This window comes from Rhincodon typus, chromosome 23 (genome assembly GCF_021869965.1).
Source record: "Rhincodon typus isolate 14 chromosome 23, sRhiTyp1.1, whole genome shotgun sequence".
Classification (NCBI taxonomy): domain Eukaryota; kingdom Metazoa; phylum Chordata; class Chondrichthyes; order Orectolobiformes; family Rhincodontidae; genus Rhincodon; species Rhincodon typus.
This window is the reverse complement of record NC_063354.1, coordinates 33870710-33891013: the sequence shown is the minus strand read 5'-3', so window position 1 is coordinate 33891013 and position 20304 is coordinate 33870710. Positions and strand designations below refer to the sequence as shown.

The 20304-nt window shown below is 37.8% G+C and overlaps 1 protein-coding gene across 1 annotated transcript in view; it reads left to right on the top strand.

The window, feature by feature from the left end:
- tbcd (tubulin folding cofactor D) overlaps nt 1-16244 on the top strand; it is a 267266-nt gene extending 251022 nt beyond the window's left edge. Inside the window, exons 36-39 of the mRNA XM_048610824.1 lie at nt 2540-2627; nt 5578-5687; nt 9496-9580; nt 15744-16244. Coding sequence (XP_048466781.1) covers nt 2540-2627; nt 5578-5687; nt 9496-9580; nt 15744-15764 — 304 coding nt within the window. The 3' untranslated portion in view covers nt 15765-16244. The remainder of the gene's footprint in view (nt 1-2539; nt 2628-5577; nt 5688-9495; nt 9581-15743) is intronic.
- The last annotated feature ends 4060 nt before the right edge of the window (nt 16245-20304 follow it).

The window sequence follows — 20304 nt, the reverse complement described above, 5'->3', positions numbered from 1 at the left end:
ATGAGATAGTAAGTGTCTGTATTTCAACTCATTCAAGGAGAATTAAAACTGATGACATTTTCTCTGCAGGGAAGGAAGATTGGACAATCTCTTGGTTGCACTTGTAATTGAGGCATGCAATAGCCTAAATTGCATATCGAGAAATCTTCACATTTTTAGGGATTTGGTCATTCTTACAATTTATAATTGTTTTTTCAAAGCAGTCTAACTTGGAGCAGCAGAAAAAATTGCTGTTCCTCAATAAGTTTTGCAAGATTGAGATCGTTTCCCCTGCCATTCAGATTGGCTTTGTTTGTCGTTGCATTTTCAGTTTGGAAAATAGAGTTGCATTTTGGTTACTTCATCGAACTAATTACTATTTTACTTTTTGACATTGATTTTTTTAGTGGAAGTTGTACCTTGAAATGCAGATATCTTGGCATGTGAAAGGTTATTTGTTTAAAAACCAATTGTACTTTGATGGTATACACTGACACTGTAATAGTCAAGCCTGCAGTAATACTGCATCAATATGTTTATCCTGCATCACCCACAAGCTAGTCTTTCATACACTTAGTCCTTTTCGGGCAAGAAGGTGGAGTGTTAGATCTCATAAACTTCTTGAAAGATGTAAACAGTGCTATTTTTTGGCTGGTCAAACAGAGAACATGAGTAACAATCTTGTCGGCTCACCAGCACGTTTAGGCAATATTCCCTATTTGCTTGACTTCAGTTTGCAAACTGTTTGTGTTGGAGTAAGAATATAAGTCAAATTTGTGATTTATTATCCAATCTCAAAGTTCAGAACCTTGTGCACTAACATGAGTATGTATCTCCAATGGATTCCATTTTAAATCAATGCTAATAATGTCATTGCACTCAATCATACCATCATAATAAAAGAGCAAATAGTCAAAATTACTACAGTCAGCTAAATGTCCTACACATAAGGTAGGTACCATGCAACCCATGTCAGCATGATGACTAAATGTTCTATCCCAATCAATAAACAAGATACAAATATCCTTTGTTTTATACATTCTCGAATATATATGTTACAAATTAATAAGGAACTCTGGCATATATTCCATTGGACATACATAACATTGGTAATATAAATCAGAGGTGAAGATCAAAGAAATACGATGTTACTTACAGGACTGAGATTACTTTGTCTCCAACAGACAGCAGGAGTGTAGCATTACAGTTTCAACATTACTCATGTCGCAGGTTGTAAATACATAATTAACAATATTAGTGACAGAACGCTGAAGAGAAACTCCAGAGCATGTTCATACAAGTTCAGTATAGACCTTGTTTCTCAACATGCAAATTTCCCGTGGGAAAGTAAAACCAGCAGGCTACTTTTCTTGAAAGCTATATTTCTGCACCTCTGTCAGTATGTTAATTAAATATTTAACCATTTTATATCTCATGCATGCAAAAATTGATCAGTATTCAAAAATAAAGCTCATTCTGTTTTCCTGATTTAAATGCTGATGTAAATTAGCATGATTGAACTGAGATTCTTAAAATTAATATCCAAAAGCAACAGTGTTAAATGGTCTTTGGAACATTTGTCAGCTGATTCACTGAAACTAACAATAAGCTCATGATTATACCAAATTGAGGGATGCATAAATATTTTGAGATATTTTTGTGCTAAGGGGAGATGGAAGTGACAAGGAGAAATAGATAAGATCATTGTACGTCTCCTTTGGAAACTTTTCAGTGCATGCACTGAATCAGTATGTAAGAGTTCATTTATTGAAAAGCTTGCTTGAAATTTTTTTGGTGTTATTGCATAAACTTCATGTCTTTATGTTTCTGTAGATTTGCATGTGTTGGTTTTTGTGGTGTAGCCAAAAGGCTTAATCTATTCTGATCCCATCTGCAATCTACTGACAAATTTTATAGAATTTTTTAATCAAATCGTGGGGTTAAAGTATTGGGGAGGGATGGTGAAACAAAAATGTTATGCAGTTTGGGAAGCCAGGAAAATTCAAAGGCATTGAAAGAAAGCAAGCAATAATAGCATTAATCATATTCAGAAAAGCCACAGGAAAGCTATCCCACGCAAAACTTGTCATTGATCTAACTTGTGAAGTAGTGTTTCACAGGCCAACTGCACTGTTTAATTAAAACTTTTTTTAAAGTGATTTTCCAATCACATTTCTGAATTCTGGTTTTCTTTAAATGCATTTGACTTTTAAATATTCTATGTAAAACTTTGGGCATGAACTGTAAGATGATTACCAATTTGTAAAGTTGCCTAAATTCTAGGATTTCAACCCAGTTTGAAAAGTATAATGTTGCCATTCTGTGAAGGAGATAAAGACTACTCCAGATGACCTAAGTTCCTAGTACTTGATTGTATCATTTCCAGAATACTGTTCAGGAAATAAATGATATATTGACAGAATGTGAAAGATATACTTACAATCTGTTATTTCTCACAAGCTAGTCCTTAGAGTGCTTTTAAATTAACAAATAAATAAAGTCCAGTTGCAATTTATATTGTTGTTAAATGAGATATTCTCTGGTTTGACTTGTCTTGCAGGTTCTGTGGTCTTATTCAGTTCCAGGGCGAAATCAGAAAAAATGTTCTCTTCCAGCTCTTACTGCTGTTGTGCTACCCCTTCCCAATAGTAAGGATTCATTAATTTATTTTTGTATTTAAGAACCAATAGTTTTACAATTGAAGCTTGTTGTGTTACACTTTTTCCATCTGATGAACCATGTAAGAAGCTACAGGCTATTCTAAGTTTTTTCACAATTATGTTGACATCATAAGTCTTTTACTCTGTTGTCATTACACAATTTGCATCAATGTGAAGGTAATGTTTAGTTTCTACACATCAATAAATTAAATTAAAATTGCCGGAGCATGTATTTGTTTATGTTAATATGATGTACTTATCCAGTGTGCATATATTATGCAATCTGTACAAAGCTACTGCTTCTGTAACAAAAAATCAAGCAAAACAGCCCAAACTATCTCTGGTAATTATGAAAGCATAACAAATTAAAATGCATAAAGGTAGCCATAGATACTTCTGATACTTCTGAGTTTGTAGATTTGTGGAAGTAACAGAACCTGACCTCTGCGTCAGTTTTACTTTGCTTCAAACTACCATGGGGGTTTGCTATGGCATCAAATGCTTAAGGATAATCATATCCACAGAACAAGCATGGGGACAGTAAATACATCAGAACTCAGATAGAGATTTAGCAGTTTTATAGAAGAAAGGGAACATATTGTTTAATTTACCATGACTATCCTAATAATCGTTAATAGTCATGTGGTCTTTGGGAGGAGTCTAATTTTTCTGGAGTAGAATTCTGCAGTGAAGGAAATCCTTGAGTCAGCAAATAACTTTAGAACTGGGAGATTGCCATTTAAAGCGAAAAATTTTGCTTTTCATAGTTCTACTTTTCATTTTATCCATATTGGCTGCTCATACTGTTGAAAATTCAGCAGAGAGCACTTGGCTGCAGAATATTTTAACATATGACGTTGACGTAATGGAATTTTCACTGGGTGCACCCCCTGTGCAATTTTTAGATATTTGTACTTTCAATTTTACAAATGTTCTTAAGAATTATATTTTAAACCAGTTAAAACTGGAGTGAAAGTTTTGTCTTCTGATTGTCCATTTTAAATTTTAGGTTGTTGTAAAATTAAACCAGACTGGTCTCTGGTTGAAAAAATAAAAGAAATGTTAAAATATTTTAAGAAGAAAAATTAAAGAGCACATTTGTGATATATATTGCATACTTGCTGGGGAGTGTAGGGTTTTAGCTGTGTGTGTTTTTAACTTCAACGTATTTTAACTTCAAACTTCAACTGTAGCCTGATATTGAAGGGAGCATTAGGTAAGACGTGGAAATTTAAAGTATTTATCCATATCTAAGTAAAAAAGTATATGTTGTTAATAAACTTGTTCGAATATATTATGACACATATCCATGGCAGGTGGGGCTTGAAACAGACCTTCTGGCCCAGAGGTATGGTAACTACCACATCACCACAACACTCCTTTCACATGTAAGCAATGACAAATTAGTTGAGAGGCTCCTGCTATGAACCAGTTCTGAGAAACAGGCTTACTCAAGTGATGTACATCAGTCAGACCCAACTGCAAACACAGTATGAAGTTTCTGTTTAAGAACTGGTCATGATTTTCTCCCCTTTTCCCTGTACCACTGTCTTGTTGATATTCAGCATTGACTATTTATTTCTACTCTAGTCTATGATTAGTTCCTGAATCAGCTAATTGTGTCAACACTTGGATTTCAAAAGGCCTTTGACAATGTATCACATGGTAAGCCTCTGGCAAGTATGAGGATACAGTAAGGGGACAGATAGCTGAATAAATAACAAATTGTTTAAAAATGAAAGAAGCAGATACGTGTAAACAGTAGTTATTCAGATTTGAGGATGTTAGGAGGCAGTGCTCCCGCAAGATTTGCATTAGGACCGCTGTTATTCATAATTTATGTGAATAATTTTAACTTAAGTACAAGTAATACAATATAAAAAGTGCAAGTTTTACCAAACCAGGTGAGGTATCACTAACACTGAGGAAGAATGCATCATAATGCAGTAGAAAACCTGCAGGCAAGCACTTCGGTGAGAATTATTCAAATGTCACTGACCCCTTAGAATATAATAGTTTTACATGTAATAAATGGCACAGAAATAGACCATTCAGCCCATTCACTGATGATTATGCTTCACATATGCCCTCAGAAATTAAGAAACTGAATGGGGTAGAAGAGAAAAGTGATCTAAGGACAGATAAGCACAAATCTTATAAAGCAGAATTGCAGGCCATCAAAGCAATTATAATGCTAACAGAACATTGCTTTTGAATTCTATGATCCCAATGTTAATTTTATGTAGGACTCTAGTTAGGTCACTTTTCTAAACTATAAAAAAGCACAGAAAAAGGTGGATAAAAGATTCATGAACCTTGTACAAGGACTGAGAAATGACTGTTATTATGAAAGATTGATCAGGTAGGGGGTGTTTCTATTTAGAACAGAGAGGGCTGAGAGGTGACCTAACTAATGTTTAAATTTTTGAACAATAGATGTGAAGAAAATTAATGAACCAGATGAGTTTTTCTGATGATCGACAATGGTTTCTTGGTCATTATTAGACTCTTAGTTCCAGATTTTTATTGAATTCAAATTCCACCAACTGCAGTGACAGGATTTGAACACGGGTACCCAGAACATTATCTGGGTCTCTGGACTAATAGTCTAATGATAATACCACTAGGACACTGCCTTCCCAGCTGACTCTCTGCTTTTCCCATTAATAGATATTGGAATGATACTTTGTTTCCCTACAGGCATCTTTCTACCTCCCAACCTGACTCTGATAAAATTCCACTTCTTGTTTCATTTAGTCTCTAGTTCACTCTTAATGAATTTTCAAGTGAAAACCAAGAATATTAGCAAATTATTATAATCCAACGTAAGGATAGTGTGTGTGATCTTATTTCATTTGAAAAGTCCCAGGAGTGGCAGACTTGCTCAGTGGTGGTTTTGTGTTTAATGGCAGTTGTTTTCTAATTAATCTTTGCACAGATAAGGAAGACGACTGCTAGCCAGCTGTATGAAATGCTTTTAACATATGATGATGTAATTGACGCAGAAGTATTGGATGAAGTGATGGCGAGTCTTAGTGACAACAACTGGTAAGTGACATTTGATGTGAAAGTAAGCTTTGCACTATACTGAATGTGCTTCAGTAAACACAATCCAACCTTGAATTTGAGTGCCCAAACCAATATTTATTCCCTCAATCAACATCACAAAATAGATTAATTTGTCATTAGTGTATCACATTTCTGTTTCTAGGAGTTGGTTGAGTGCAAACTAGCTACCACATTTCCTATAAAACAGGAATAACTACATTTCAAACAATACTTCATTGACTATAAAGTGTTTTGAGATGTCTGGTGGTCCAAAGTACTATACAATTAATAGTTTTTTTTTTAAGCAAGTTATTTTCTTAAGCTGCTATCCAACATCATTATTAACAATGCAGACAACCTGAAAGATCTTGCCATAGTTTTGTACAAGTATAAATTACCTATAGTTCACAAGTATTGTTAAGGTTTTCAGAGTGATTAATAACGTTTAAAAGAAAGTTGAACTTCCAGATAATAGATGAAGATTTCATATTTTCAAACATTTACTGTAGCTGGTCATTTACAATCTCAGATGTCACTATGTCTTTCATAGTGAGATTTTGTTTTCTGAGGGACTGCGTCTACAGTTGACAGTGGGCGACTCTTCTAGCCTCATTTTAATTGCCCATGAATTTGTAAGTCTTCACCTGCATTCCTATGTACTAAACCATGGAGACTTACTTTCTCCCCTAGCTGCTCCCTCTCTCTCAGATCCATACATAACCTTATGTGATATTCACTGCTTTTATAGGAAAGCTTGTAACCTGAATTTGACAGTTGCCTCCCCATCATCCCCTGTGACGATATGAATCATTTGGGCCTTGTATCTAATTAGAACAGCTAATTAATCTACTGCTAATAGAACTCTCTTTCATCTTGAAAGTACATGGACGGTTTAAAGCACACTTGTTTAGAACCCAACATTCTTAACACTTTCTTGGGACTGCAGGATTGGCAATCTCTACCATTGTGTGGAGGTGCCAGTGTTGGACTGGAGTGGACAAGGTCAGAAATTGCATGACACCAGGTTATAGTCCTATTTGAAAACACAAGCTTTCGGAGCTCAGTCCTTCTCACCTGAAGGAGGACTGAGGCTCCGAAAGCTTGTGTTTTCAAATAAACCTGTTGGACTATAACCTGGTGTTGTGTGATTTCTGACCTTGTCCACCCCAGTCCAACACCAACACCTCCACCTCATGGCTATCATCGACACCACCAACTGCTGGCTTAAAGTGGAGAGGATCTGCAAGAAGATCTCGCATGTTGCCATTGCCTCTAAGTGTAAATATCTTGCACCTTCTTCCCAGTAAAACAGTCAAAGCATTCCTTTGATCTCCTACAGTCAATACACCAGGTGTACTGTTAGGTGGAAGGTCGAACAAGTCACATGGTCCCATTCACTTTGCCTTAAATTAGAAAGAGTCCTATTGTGTGAACATCTCATTAAACTCATTAATTGTAACTATCTGTAATCATAAAGGCATTTCTTATCAGTAAAAGATTACTTGTCCAAACTTTGTTGCCAAGCATAAATTTTCTATTCTGTAGTAATTGTAATTTACATTTGTACAGCTGCAAAACCCAAGAAATTAGGAAATCTGACAGTTTGATGAAAGAATCTCAAAAATAAAGTTAAATTTCCTCAATTGTTGAGTTACGTTATTTTATTCACCTGTGATTAAACAAGAAGATACCCCCATGTATAAAGCTTGTATTTGCTTTATGTTTCTGGATAGTACCTGCCTTAACTGATGAGTACCCCAATATTGACAGAAATTCAAAAAGGCATTTTTAAAATCAATGATTATTCATATGTTTTGCCATTGTCTAAATTCAGCTACATCTTGGAGGATGTCAAGGCAGTTAACCTAACCAATTAATATTTTCCAAGGATAAGATTTGTTTATATATTGTTTTTCCTTGTATATATGGAATGCACTACTATAAAAGTCATTGACAATGTTCAAAATTATATCATAGATAAGTAATTTTATTGCTTTGAAAAGCTTAAATGATAGCCACGCTGATCAGCTAACAGCAGTTAAATCTTAATGAAAATCAAAGAGATTCAATTTCTCATCCTTTGGATGGTATAAGTTTTCTAGATTCCTGAATATCTACAAATCTATCAATAAGACACACTTCATTTCTTTGATACCAAACTTGCCATTTTTTTACTATAATGACAGGTTTAATAACACATTATCCTCAGCATACACAGAATTAAATAGGTATTTAATGTTTTTGCTTGTCAACATTACTCAGAATCTCCTGCTGAAGGTTTACTGTATGCTTTTATTTTCCAAAACCAATTCTGTTTCTTCAAAATGGTGCAAGATCCATCTGATCTCACAGCAGTGATTTAGGTGTGAAATCTGGGAATGTTACATAAAGGGGAAATAGGTATTGTGGAGGGACAAAAAGCATTTTTTTTGGGAATGAATTGATGCATTAATACTTTGTAGTGGTACAGATGTTACTGATAAAATAGTTATAAAATGAAACAGCATCTGTTACTCTTTATTTGTAGAGCACTACACAGCTGTGAAATGACAGTGAACACATAAAGGAAAATATTAGTGCCATCCCAGATGAAAGTTTACTGTGTTTTGTAGGGATTTCTATTTCACTTCATATATAGATTTATGATGTTGGAAGAGTTAGAAAAGTTCTAGCATCCAGTCTATTCTCATCTGTATTGCATTAAATTCCAAGTTTCACATAGTCCAATAAGATTAGTTATCTAAAATCTGATAACATATTTGACTATTAAAGTATGTAATGGCTGACAGACTGCAGGAAATTGGATCAACTCGGGGATTTAAATAGTTGGAATGCTTTGTACGGAGCAGACTAGTTGAAAGGATTGATTTGGTTAACCTCATCCAGCTGGCATTGGCAGAGTTTGGACACTTTCTTCAATCTGTTTCTTATTTTACTTCATTAAATCTAATTAATGTCCTATAAGTAATCTTCTGAGTAAGTCTTCTACCTACTATAAAATTTATCACAACTTTGTGCTCGTTACTTCAACGACTTTAAAATTATATTGCTTTGAAGATGCAATTGTAAGTGTGCCATCTAGTTTTAAATTTCTCAACCTTTGCTGCAATGTAACTAATTCTCAGCTGTTGTAACATCAGCTTTCCAGCTAGCATGTTGAATTAATAATATAGTTTTGAGCACCATGGGCTATCATCAAATTGCTCCTTGGCAATTTTAATTGCAGCTGAAAATGCTTTAACCTTAAAAAAGTGAAATAGTCCAGTTTTAAAGATATTTAACCATGGTGTGCTTATGTCAACTTCATGTGTATCCTTCATTGGGGGTTGTGGAGGAATGCACTGAAATTCCAGAATTAAAATGTCTTTGGATAATGTACAATAACTTTATTATTCTAAGGCTTCATGGTAAATAATCTGTTAATATGTGGTATTGTTGCCATTGATTGATTGCGACCACCATTAAGGGAAAGGGAAAGAGAAAGAAAATCCTCAAAAGTAGGCTGAATGGATCTTTCAGTTGCAGTTCTTGTGTCAGGAAGAAGAATGTACAGTAATTCATATGTTGTTATCGAATGCAAAAAATTAATTTTCAGCACACGATGCTTCAGTAGGAGCGTGCCTGAATTTTATCCAAGGTTAACAAGGTTCAAAGCTGAACCATGCTTATAAAGAATGTTTTATTGTCAATTGTTTCAACCTTTAAAATTTTGCTGCACTTAACAAAAGTAATGTTCATGCCCACCTAATTAGACAGCTGTAAATTTGTTATAGACAGTTAACTTGTGGGAATTGTCTTTTGATGACAGGGATGCTGATCTTCCCACTGTCCGAGCTCAACGGAATCACCTATGTGATCTGATGGGAGTCCCAAAACCAATAATCGCTACTAAGGTACATTAGCAAATGAGAAATTAATGTTTTTGACCAAGTTAAGTTTTGGAACTGATTTTGTCCAACATTGTTCCGTGCAAATTAAATCTCCAAAAAAGTTTTCTTTTCCTCATGTTTCAGTTTTTTGTCGGCATTTTGCTGGAAACTGTAGTAAATCCTACCTGATTGAATTAGCTTGATTCTTTTGATGACGTGAGATGATAGATTTGAAAATGAATATAGGTCAATTTAATACAAGGGTCGATAATACTGCAGATGTTGGAAATCTTAAATAAAAAAGGAGAAAATAGAAATACTTAGCAGATCAGGCAGTATTTGTAGAGTTATTCTCCCATCGAGAACTAGTAGATCTTGGAGAAATAAATAGTGATACCTTGAAAAGTGTCCCTATTACGGAAGTGGTGGTGCTGGATGACTTAAAACACATAAAGATAGATAAATCCCTGGGACTTGATCAGATGTATCCTAGAACTTTGTGGGAAGCTATGGAAGTGATTACTGAGCCTCTTGCTGAGCTATTTGTATCATTGAAAGCCACAGATGAGGTGCCAGAAGACAGGAGGATCACTAATGTGGTGCCCTATTTAAGAAAGGTGGTGAGGAAAAGACAGGGAACTACAGAATAGTGACCCTGACATCAGTGGTGGATACGTTGTTGGAGGGGATTTTGAGAGGCAGGATTTACATGTATTACATTGATTAGGCATAGTCAACATTGCTTAATGAGATGTGATTTCCCACACGCAAACTTGATTGAGTTTTTTGAAGAAGTGATGAAGAAGATCAATGAAGGCAGAGTGGTGGACATTGTCTGTTTTTTTCCCAGACTGGAGGCCAGTGACCAGCTGTGTGCTGCAAGGACTGGTGCTGGGTCCACTTTTTTTTGTCATTTATATAAATGATTTAGATGTGAATATAGGGGGCATGGTTAGTAAGTTTGCAGATGACACCAAAATAGGTGATGTAGTGGACAGTGAAGAAAGTTATCTCAGAGTACAATGAGACCTTGATAAGATGGTTCGACGGGCCGAGGAGTAGCAGATGGAGTTTAATTTAGATAAATGTGAAATGTTGCATTTTGGTAAAGCAAATCAGGACAGGACGTGTACACTTAATGGTAGGATCCTGGGAAGTGTTGCCGTACAAAAAGACCTTGGGGTTCAGGTTCATAGTTTCTTGAAGGTGGAGTCGTAGTTAGACAGGGTAGTGAGGAAGGTAAAAACCGAAAGAACTGCGGATGCTGTAAATAAGGAACAAAAACAAAGTTGCTGGAAAAGCTCAGCAGGTCTGGCAGCATCAGTGAAGGAAGAAACAGAGTTAACGTTTCGGGTCTGGTGACCCTTCCTCAGAACTGATGGTGGCTGGGAAAAGATCAGTTTATATGCAGAAAATAGGGACATGACATGACGCCGAGCTCTTCTTCCGCCATCTTCACCTCTGTGCCCATTTCTTTGGACAAGAGTCCTCTCCCCATCCCACAGACCCCTTTGCCCAACTCCAACACTCTCCCTCCACCTGGACCCCTCCCTCCGGCCTTTTACCTGCACTCGATCCTGTCATTGAGAACTGTCGACGTGACATTAGTTGCCTCCATTTCACTGCCTCTCTCAACAAATCCAACCTATCTCCCTCCGAACTGACTGCACTCCGTGCACTCAGATCTAACCCTACTTTGTCATCAAGCCTGCCGATAAGGGTGGTGCTGTTGTAGTCTGGTGTCGTTGCCTCTACCTTGCAGATGCTGAGCGCCAGCTGTCAGATACCTCCTCCTACCTTCTCCTGGACCATGACCCCACCATGGCACATCAGGCCATTGTATCCACTACGGTTATGGATCTCATTTCATCCGGTGATCTCCCCCCAGCCCCTCCGCTTCCAAGCTAATAGTCCCCAACCCTGCACCCGTCCTGCCAAAAATCCACAAACACGACTGTCCAGGTAGACCCATTGTTTCAGCCTACTCCTGCCCCTCAGAACTCATTTCTTCCTACCTTGACTCAGTCTTCTCCCTGGTCCAGTCCCTGCCCACATATATCCATGATTCATCCGACGCCTTACGCCGATTTCAAAACATCCAGTTGACCGGCTCCAGCCACCTACTCTTTACCATGGATGTGCAATCCCCTTACACGTCCATTCCCCACCAGGAGAGTCTTGGGGCTCTCTGCTTCTACCTGGAGCAAAGACCTGAACCATCCCCACCCACCACCACTCTCCTCCACTTGGCCGAGCTTGTCCTCACCCTCAATAATTTCTCTTTCAACTCCTCTCATTTTCTTCAGGTAAGAGGGGTTGCCATGGGTACCCGCATGGGCCCTAGTTATGCCTGTCTCTTCATGGGGTACGTGGAACATTCTTTGTTCCAGTCCTATTCCAGCCCCACCCACAACGCTTTCTCCGATACATCGATGATATCATTGGTGCTGCTTCCCTGTCTCGTCTGGAATTGAAAAACTTTATCAATTTCGCCTCCAATTTCCACCCTGCCCTCACTTTCACTTGGTCTATTTCTGACTACTCCTTTCGCTTCCTCGACATTCCTGTTTCCATTTCTGGGGATAGACTGGCCACTAATATCCATTACAAACCCACTGACTCCCACATCTACCTGGACTGTACATCCTCACACCCCACTTCCTGTAAAGACTCCATCCCATTCTCTCAGTTCCTCTGAATCCATCGCATATGTTCAGATGAGGCCAACTTCGACAACGAAGCCTCCAAAATGTCCACCTTCTTCCTCAACCGAGGATTCCCCAGCTCCGTTGTTGACAGGGCCCTCAACCAGGTCCGACCCATCTCCCGTACTTTTGCCCTTACCCCTTCTGTTCCCTCCCGCAACAGCGATAGGGTTCCCTTTATCCTCACCTACCATCCCACCAGCATCCACATCCAGAAGATCATCAGACACCATTTCCGCCACCTCCAGCAAGATGCCACCACCAGACACATATTCCCCTCCGCTCCCTTGTCCGCCTTCCACAGGGACCGTTCCCTCCGGGACACCCTGGTCCACACTTCCTTCACCCCCAACAACCCCCACAGCCCTACGGCACTTTCCCCTATAACCAGCGAAGGTGCAACACCTGCCCATTTACCTCCTCCCTCCCCAGTATCCAAGGGCCCAAACATACCTTCCAGGTGAAGCAACACTTCACCTGCACTTCCAAGAATCTAACCTACTGCATTCACTGCTCACAATGTGGTCTCCTCTACACTGGGGAAACGAAGCGTAGACTTGGCGACCGCTTCGCAGAACATCTACGTTCTGCTCGCAAAAAAGACCCTGAACTACCTGTTGCCTGCCACTTCAATGCAACACCTTGCTCCCTGGCCAACATCTCTGTCTCTGGCTTGCTGCAGTGTTCCGGTGAAGGCCAACGCAAATTGGAGGAACAACGCCTCATCTTCCGCTTGGGGACCCTACAGCCCTCTGGACTCAATATTGAGTTCAATAATTTTAGGGCCTAAACTCTCCCATGTCGCAGCCCCCCACCCCACACACCAGGCCTTGTTACCACATAGCCTGCCATTACACACCCCCTGTTGTTAGTCACTAACAGTCCCCATTAACAACTATTCACCCTCTCAGCCTGATCGTTAGCAACTCCTTTGTCTGTCCAACTGTCTTTCTCTCTCTTTGGGCTTTATCTTATCGTTTACTCCCTACCCCACCCACCTCCCTATTTTCTGCATATAAACTGACATTTTCCCAGCCACCATCAGTTCTGAGGAAGGGTCACCGGACCCGAAACGTTAACTCTGCTTTTTTCTTCACAGATGCTGCCAGACCTGCTGAGCTTTTCCAGCAACTTTGTAGTGAGGAAGGTGTTTGGTACGCTTGCCATTATTGGTCAGTACCTTGAGTGTAGGAGTTGGGATGGCATGTTGCAGCTATACAGGACATTGGTTAGGCCTCTTTTGGAATCCTACGTTCAGTTCTGATTTCCCTGCTCTAGGAAAGATGCTGTTAAACTTGAAAGGGTGCAGAAAAGATTTACAAGGATGTTGCCAGGATTGGAGTGTTTGAGCTACAGGGAGAGGCTGAATAGGCTGGGGCTACTTTCCCTGGAGCATTGGAGGTTGACAGGTGACCTTATAAGAGAATTATAAAATCATGAAGGGCATGGATAGTGTGAATAGCCAAGGTTTTCTTCCCAGGGTGGGTGATCCAAAGCTAGGGGGCACAGGTTTAAGGTGAGAGGGAAAAGATTTAAACGGAACCTAAAAGGCATCTTTTCACGCAGAGGGTGGTGCGTGTATGGAATGAACCGCCAATGGAAGTGGTGGAGGCTGGTACAATTACAACATTTAAAAAGCATCTTGATGGGTACATGAATAGGAAGGGTTTAGAGGAATTTGAGTCAAATGATGGCAAATGGGACTAGATTAATTTAGGATATCTGGTCAGCATGGACAAGTTGGACCAAAGGGTTTGTTTCCATACTTTACAACTCTTTGGCACGTGTCAGAGAGACTGAGTATTTCCAGTAATTTCTGTTTTCAATCACAGGACAAATACTGCCTTCATGGCCCAAGCACTCCTGTCTTGCAGCTGCAGTAAACAGTTGTCATTTTTGACTTAAAACTTAGCAAACTCACGTACAGGCTGTTCTGATGTAAAGTCAACCCGTGCAGAAACCACCGTTGCAATATAATCTGAGTGTTTTCCACAGGAGGGGGGAAAATGGTTGCAAACTCTGATTATTTTAGCATTAAATATTAAAATAAAGCTGCTGTCAACATGTTGCTATCGTGCTCACGAAAGACGAACCGTAAACCATTTCCACTATTGAAATTATCATTAGAAATGGTATAGATTTCTCTATACTCTTGATTTTTCAATGTCAGCATATACCTGAAACTATAATTCAAATAAATAAGTCACATTAAACTAAAGAAAGTCAAGCAGATTTCACACAATTACAATACTGAAGTCACAACCCCTGTTTCAAAATAACAAATGTTTGATAGTTCATACACATTTACTCCCTACTTTGGAACAGACATCGTGCTTGAGAGGTATTATGAGGGATTGGATGATATTGCTGCAAATTTTGGGCCTAGGAGTATAAAAACTCCATAATTTAATGTGCCATATTTTGTAGATTAAGTAACCATCTAATAGAATTACATTCCATCTCTTTATCATAATAAGGACTCATTTAGATTATACACAATACAATTTTTAAAGCTGTACTGGGAGAGCAGCCATTAATTTGAATTGTCTGCTCCTCATCATTGAAAGAGAATACTTAACAATGGTATAGCTCAGGATGAGTTATTTAGTCATTTGTTATAAATAGTATACAGTTGACCATCTTAAATAAGCTTTTCTTAAAGAATCACTTTACAACCACCCTTCTTAAGTGAATACTTGACCTTTTTGAAAAAAAAAACATGGTTTAAAAAAAGTAGCCATTTGCTCATTGCACTGGAAACTATTGTGCTGCCAATAATGCATGGTTTTTTAAATAACTAACATTGTAGAAACACAGATTCAATATTTAGCTGAACTGCTTGTAGAAATAAAATCTTTAACGAGCATGCAACCTGAATAATAATCAATACTCTATGATTTTACTCTTGTGTATTCTGGGACTTGGAGTACATGCTTGAAAGCAATACATACAGTAGAAAGTCAATGGAGAGAAAAAGTCTATATTGGTGCCACTGAGGGTTCAGGACTCAACACCTGAGTTGTCTCCCTATATCACCTTGTTTCCAGGTGAGGTCATAACACTTAGCACCCACTGTTGGTCTACATTTCAAAGGCCCATAGGTCGACGCTGGTATAAGTTTTAGTTTTGCAGTTTGGCTGGTTGTATTCCAACAAGAATCAAAAAGTATTCCTGTATTCACTCACATGCAGAAACTATTTCTTACGAGTGGTGTTGAGAAGTTGGTTTCAGGAGAATGTCTTGTATATTGGATTATTTCATAGCTAATTTTTATTGGCTAACTTCATTGAATTTTTTGAGAACAAATCTTAGATGCTGAACAGCCTGTTAAAATTTTACATTGCCTTTAAAGCCTTTTGTGAACCAGGTATTTTTAAAACAATGTTTTATCTATTTGTAAAATCAAAGGTAAATAATAATTAGCCAATTATTTAGCTTAGGTTCAGGATTTTTGTTTGAATCTCTTTTTTTTGTGACCACAGCTGCACCAAGGCGTTCTATGATGGAAGATTTATCATGTGTCTGGACAGACAAGGGCATGCAGAGAGCTAAATGTGTGTTCAGTCTACTGGATCTCAGATGCCTTTCACAAACTGTTCCAATCTGGATGCCACTACAAAGCAAGGCATGTAAGAAGATGACTGAAGAGCTGCTCAGCATGTGAAAATACAAACGAATAAAGAGTAGACTGTGTTCAACCTCAGCATTCCCCTCCAGATGTTGTTCTTGATGTGGTTACCAATTTCCTTAAGATCCTACAGGGGGTAAAATGCTGAATGAGTCAGATGTGAATGCACTAATGTTAGCAAAATGTGTTTTTTAATGTCGTGTTTAGATGTAACCCTGCCCCCACAAGATGGCACCCCTGCTCCCGAAACGTCCTTTATTCAGGTAGACTGTACAAGAGCTAACGTTCTATTTTGTATGATCAACCTGACCCTAAAACATTCTTCAATAAAATCATGAGTTTTGCTTCTACGTTATTAGACTTTGTTTGAAGCTTTATTTGAACAATTTTCAAACACATACCAAAAAATTTAGTTAAAAAGAATTTCTTTAAGTTTATTCACTACTTAAACTTTGAAGTGGTGGAATTCAGACCTCTGAAGTTTAAGTCCATTTGGAGACCGCTGATATTTTCTTGTATTTTTCTACCACAATAAAATCTACTGTTATAACGGTACCGATTCTATGGTGCTGTACACTACAAATTAAATATCACTCTATCTTTATTGCTGTATCATTGGATCATCTTCATACTATAATTCATAGCTGCTACAAACCAACTGTTTAAAAAAAAACAACTATTGCTGCTACCAGAAGAACATATCACTTTATGTTGCCTTAAATAATTCAAATTGACTTTGGTAAAGTAAGCTGTAATGCAAGTGGTTATTGTGAGAGAGAATTAAGACACCAGTCTATCCATTCACACATTACATATCAATAGATTCCCTGTGTATGTTTGTCTTTTATCTTAATGTCAGCCATAGATGTTTTTCTAAATCAGGAACTACTTTGACAGTGGAAGCTGGTCTGAAAGAGATTCTAAAAGTCACATTGCATTCCAAACACTTGTGTAGATCTGTTGTACTGTAGAGGTTCTAATTAAGGAGAACCTGCCATTATTGTTCTTTGTCTAAATGGCTCAGAGTGATATTGAACCATCGCTTATTGTAATATTCACTCCTGAGAAAACATGATCCACCTATAGGAAATGTAAGGCTGGATTTTCTGGTTACAAATTGCCCCATAGCCCCATATCTACTGTAATAATGTCATGTTGCTAGTTTCAAAAATTACAGAAGATGAGTAGGCAGAATATTGGAAACCTGCCCATCTTTTCGAAATTGCCAGTTTTTTTTTACTTGCTAAATTGGGTAAAAGTGATTCATTTTATTTCTTGTTGCATTGCTTGGGCATTTGACACAAAGAGATTTAAGATTGTTTTATGGCATGTATAGTGAGGCAGCACAAAGGCAGAGGAAAATATCTGTCCCTGGACCATAGCTGCATGCAGCAGCAGATTATACTGGTGAAGTTGGTGGTCTCTGCTTGACATTTCAGTTCATTGACTATTTTGAGCCTTTCAGAAGAAATAAAGACAAATTTGGGTGCAGTAGCCTTCAAATTTGTATATATAAGTGGTTTCCTACTCATGGCATGACCTCTCTGCTGTATGATGTCACAGTTTAGACTCCCATTTGGGCACAAGGTTTCACAACGCACTGCTAATTGGTCGCCTTCCCACCAGATGGAATTTGGATGGCTGACTGATGGTTGATTCAATGATCTGAGACAGTGGGAGCAGGTGGACCACTCAGTTTCTGTTCTGTCTCCCTCACTCCACTGTGAAATCTAAAATCTAGCTGATATGGTTGATGTCTGTCGAATACATATACTTTCAAAGGTCCAAAATCCACTGGAAGGGTGTATCTTGCAACTTGTCCAGTAAATTAGACTTTTATCTGCTGTTTTCAGTTTGATTTTGTTTGTCTATATGTTTCTGGAACTGCAAGCTGAGAATAGCACAGAAGGGAGGCAACTGTGTATTTGGGATCATGGTAAACTTCCTGGCAAACAAAACCTCATTTATCAACAAGCTATCAAAATAGTGAAGTAAACAGAGTAAAGTCAGAAAAGGAGGATGAATGACAGTCGGTAAATTTAATGTTGTCACTTTCAGAATGAGAAATAAATAGAGGGAATGGGTAATGAAACAGTAATCCAGAGCAAGAGTCTAATGTTTTGGGTACATAGATTTGAATCCCAGTGTAGCAGATTGGTGAAATTTGAATTCAGTTAAAATCTGGAGTAAAAAGCTAGTCCAGTGGTGACCATGTAAATATTGTTGCAAAATAAAAACCCATTTCTGTTCTCTGGCATTCATTAGTGAAACAAATGTATCATCCTTCCCAGGTTTAAGCTCCAGACCCACAGCAATGTGAGTGACTCCACTGCCCCCTGAAATGGCCTACCAAGCCAATCAGTTCAAGGGCATCGAGAGATGGATGATAAATGCTGGCCTAGCCAGTGATGTCGTCCCATGAATAAATAATAAGAAAAATCAAATTGAGAGAGCGAACATAGAAAGAATAGTCTTTTAAAATGTTGTTTTTGAGCTTTATTATTTTTAAAATCTCAAGAATTTACTATGTGAAAGAATGAGGCTCCATAATTTCAATTGTTTACTTTCTGACTAAGCGAGATTAATTGACAGTCAAGGAAAATGCTATAGTGCTATAGTAATATCACTTGACTAACAAATTAGAGGCTCAAGTTAATTAGGGGAGAGGTTCAAATCCTACCAAAGCAGGTAGTGGAATTTAAGTTTAATGAATAAAGTCTGGAATTAAAAGAGAGTCTCAGTAAAGGTGAGCATGAAACTATCGTTGATTATTGTAAAAACCCATCTGGTTCACTGATGTTCTTTGGGGAAGAAAATCTGCCATTCTTCCCTGTTCTGGGCTATACATTGGCTCCGGCCCTACAATAATGTTGTTGTCTCTTCTCACTGAAATGGCTTAGCAAGACACAAAATTAAGAATGGACAGCTAATGTCAGCCTTGCCATTCACATCCCATGAAAAAAAGACTTATAATTAAATGCATTGATCACTAGAATTAACTTTCCATGGTGAGGTTAAACTGTGATTAATGTGTAAAGGCAACAAATTCAGGAAGCTCACAAGCAGGTTAAGTGTAAGATGCCTTTTCATGTGAATTTAACACAAACTCATGACTTTTCCCTTCCTTACCACAGAATGCTGGCTGATGTGCATTTGAATAATAGCATACATTGTTCATTGCTGTTATATTTCCAGAAAATTCTGGCCCCTGTGATGACCCTGCCACACTGGTTGCTGATGAGGAATGTTCAAACAGCTTGGGCTATATTCACTGAAGTCTAAAAGAATGAAAAGCAATCCTATTGAAATGTAAAAGATTCTGAGGGGACTTGACCAGGTAGGTGCTGAGGATGTTTCCGAGAGTGAGTGCTGTCTAGATTAGGGGATGCTGTTTAAAAAATAAAGACCTCCCATTTAGGTCTAAGCTGAGTAATTTCTGCTCCCAGTCCATGGAACTGTATTCTGTCAAAGAATCAGTGCCTTCATGAGCAAGGAAAACAATGATGATCATGTATCTACTAATCAAGAGACCTAATAATTGCAGGATTGAATTCCACATACAGAATAAAATTAGATAAGAGATGTGAGGATGTCACTGATAACCTTACGATCTTAAAAGTTTTGTTTTAATTGCCCTGCAATCCTAGTCTAATAGTGACAAATCCATTTGCAAGTTGTGAAATCTGCTGTACAGAACTAAACAATGACAATTAAATCTTCAAGTCAGTCAGACGCAAAAATTAATTGGGATGGCAGAAGCAATTTAGCTCACCTACTATATCTTCTTTCAAAATCTACAACAACTTCTCCATCAAAAAATATTACAAACCTGTTGAATTATTCTAGAGTTGTTACTACCACTTCCTGATGGTCAAAGTACAGGCATTAAGTATTCATTCATAGAATTGCTCTTGAACATCAGTTTTTCCTTAACTTGTGCTTTTGTGTGTCCTTTATCCTGGCCTAATATTTCATCTTGTAATGATTAACCTTTTCTTTTCCATGCAGTACTTTCTGTACCTTTAAGAAATCAGTTATTTCCCTCTTTTCACCCTGAGTTAAAGTCATATACTTTTAGTTGAAATTTTGGAAGTAATTTCCTAAGATCCACTGAATCTACAAAATGTTATTTCTTGTCCAAGTGCTGGAGTGTTCTTACTATGAACTAGAAAAATTAGAAAGATCCGTTATTTTAGGTATTTGGCAAAGTCTTAAGTGATTCCCTAATATTGACTTGAACAATTTCACTCATTCATTGTCTTCAACCAAAATGAGAAAGGAAATCACTGTTTTTGTTTTTGTAAAATTTAAGTGACCATCTGTTTTCTTATGTCATAGACCATTCAAGTTTTGAGTTACTTCCTTGGTTTTGTTTTGACATATTCAATCAAAAACATTTATTACATTATAATTAG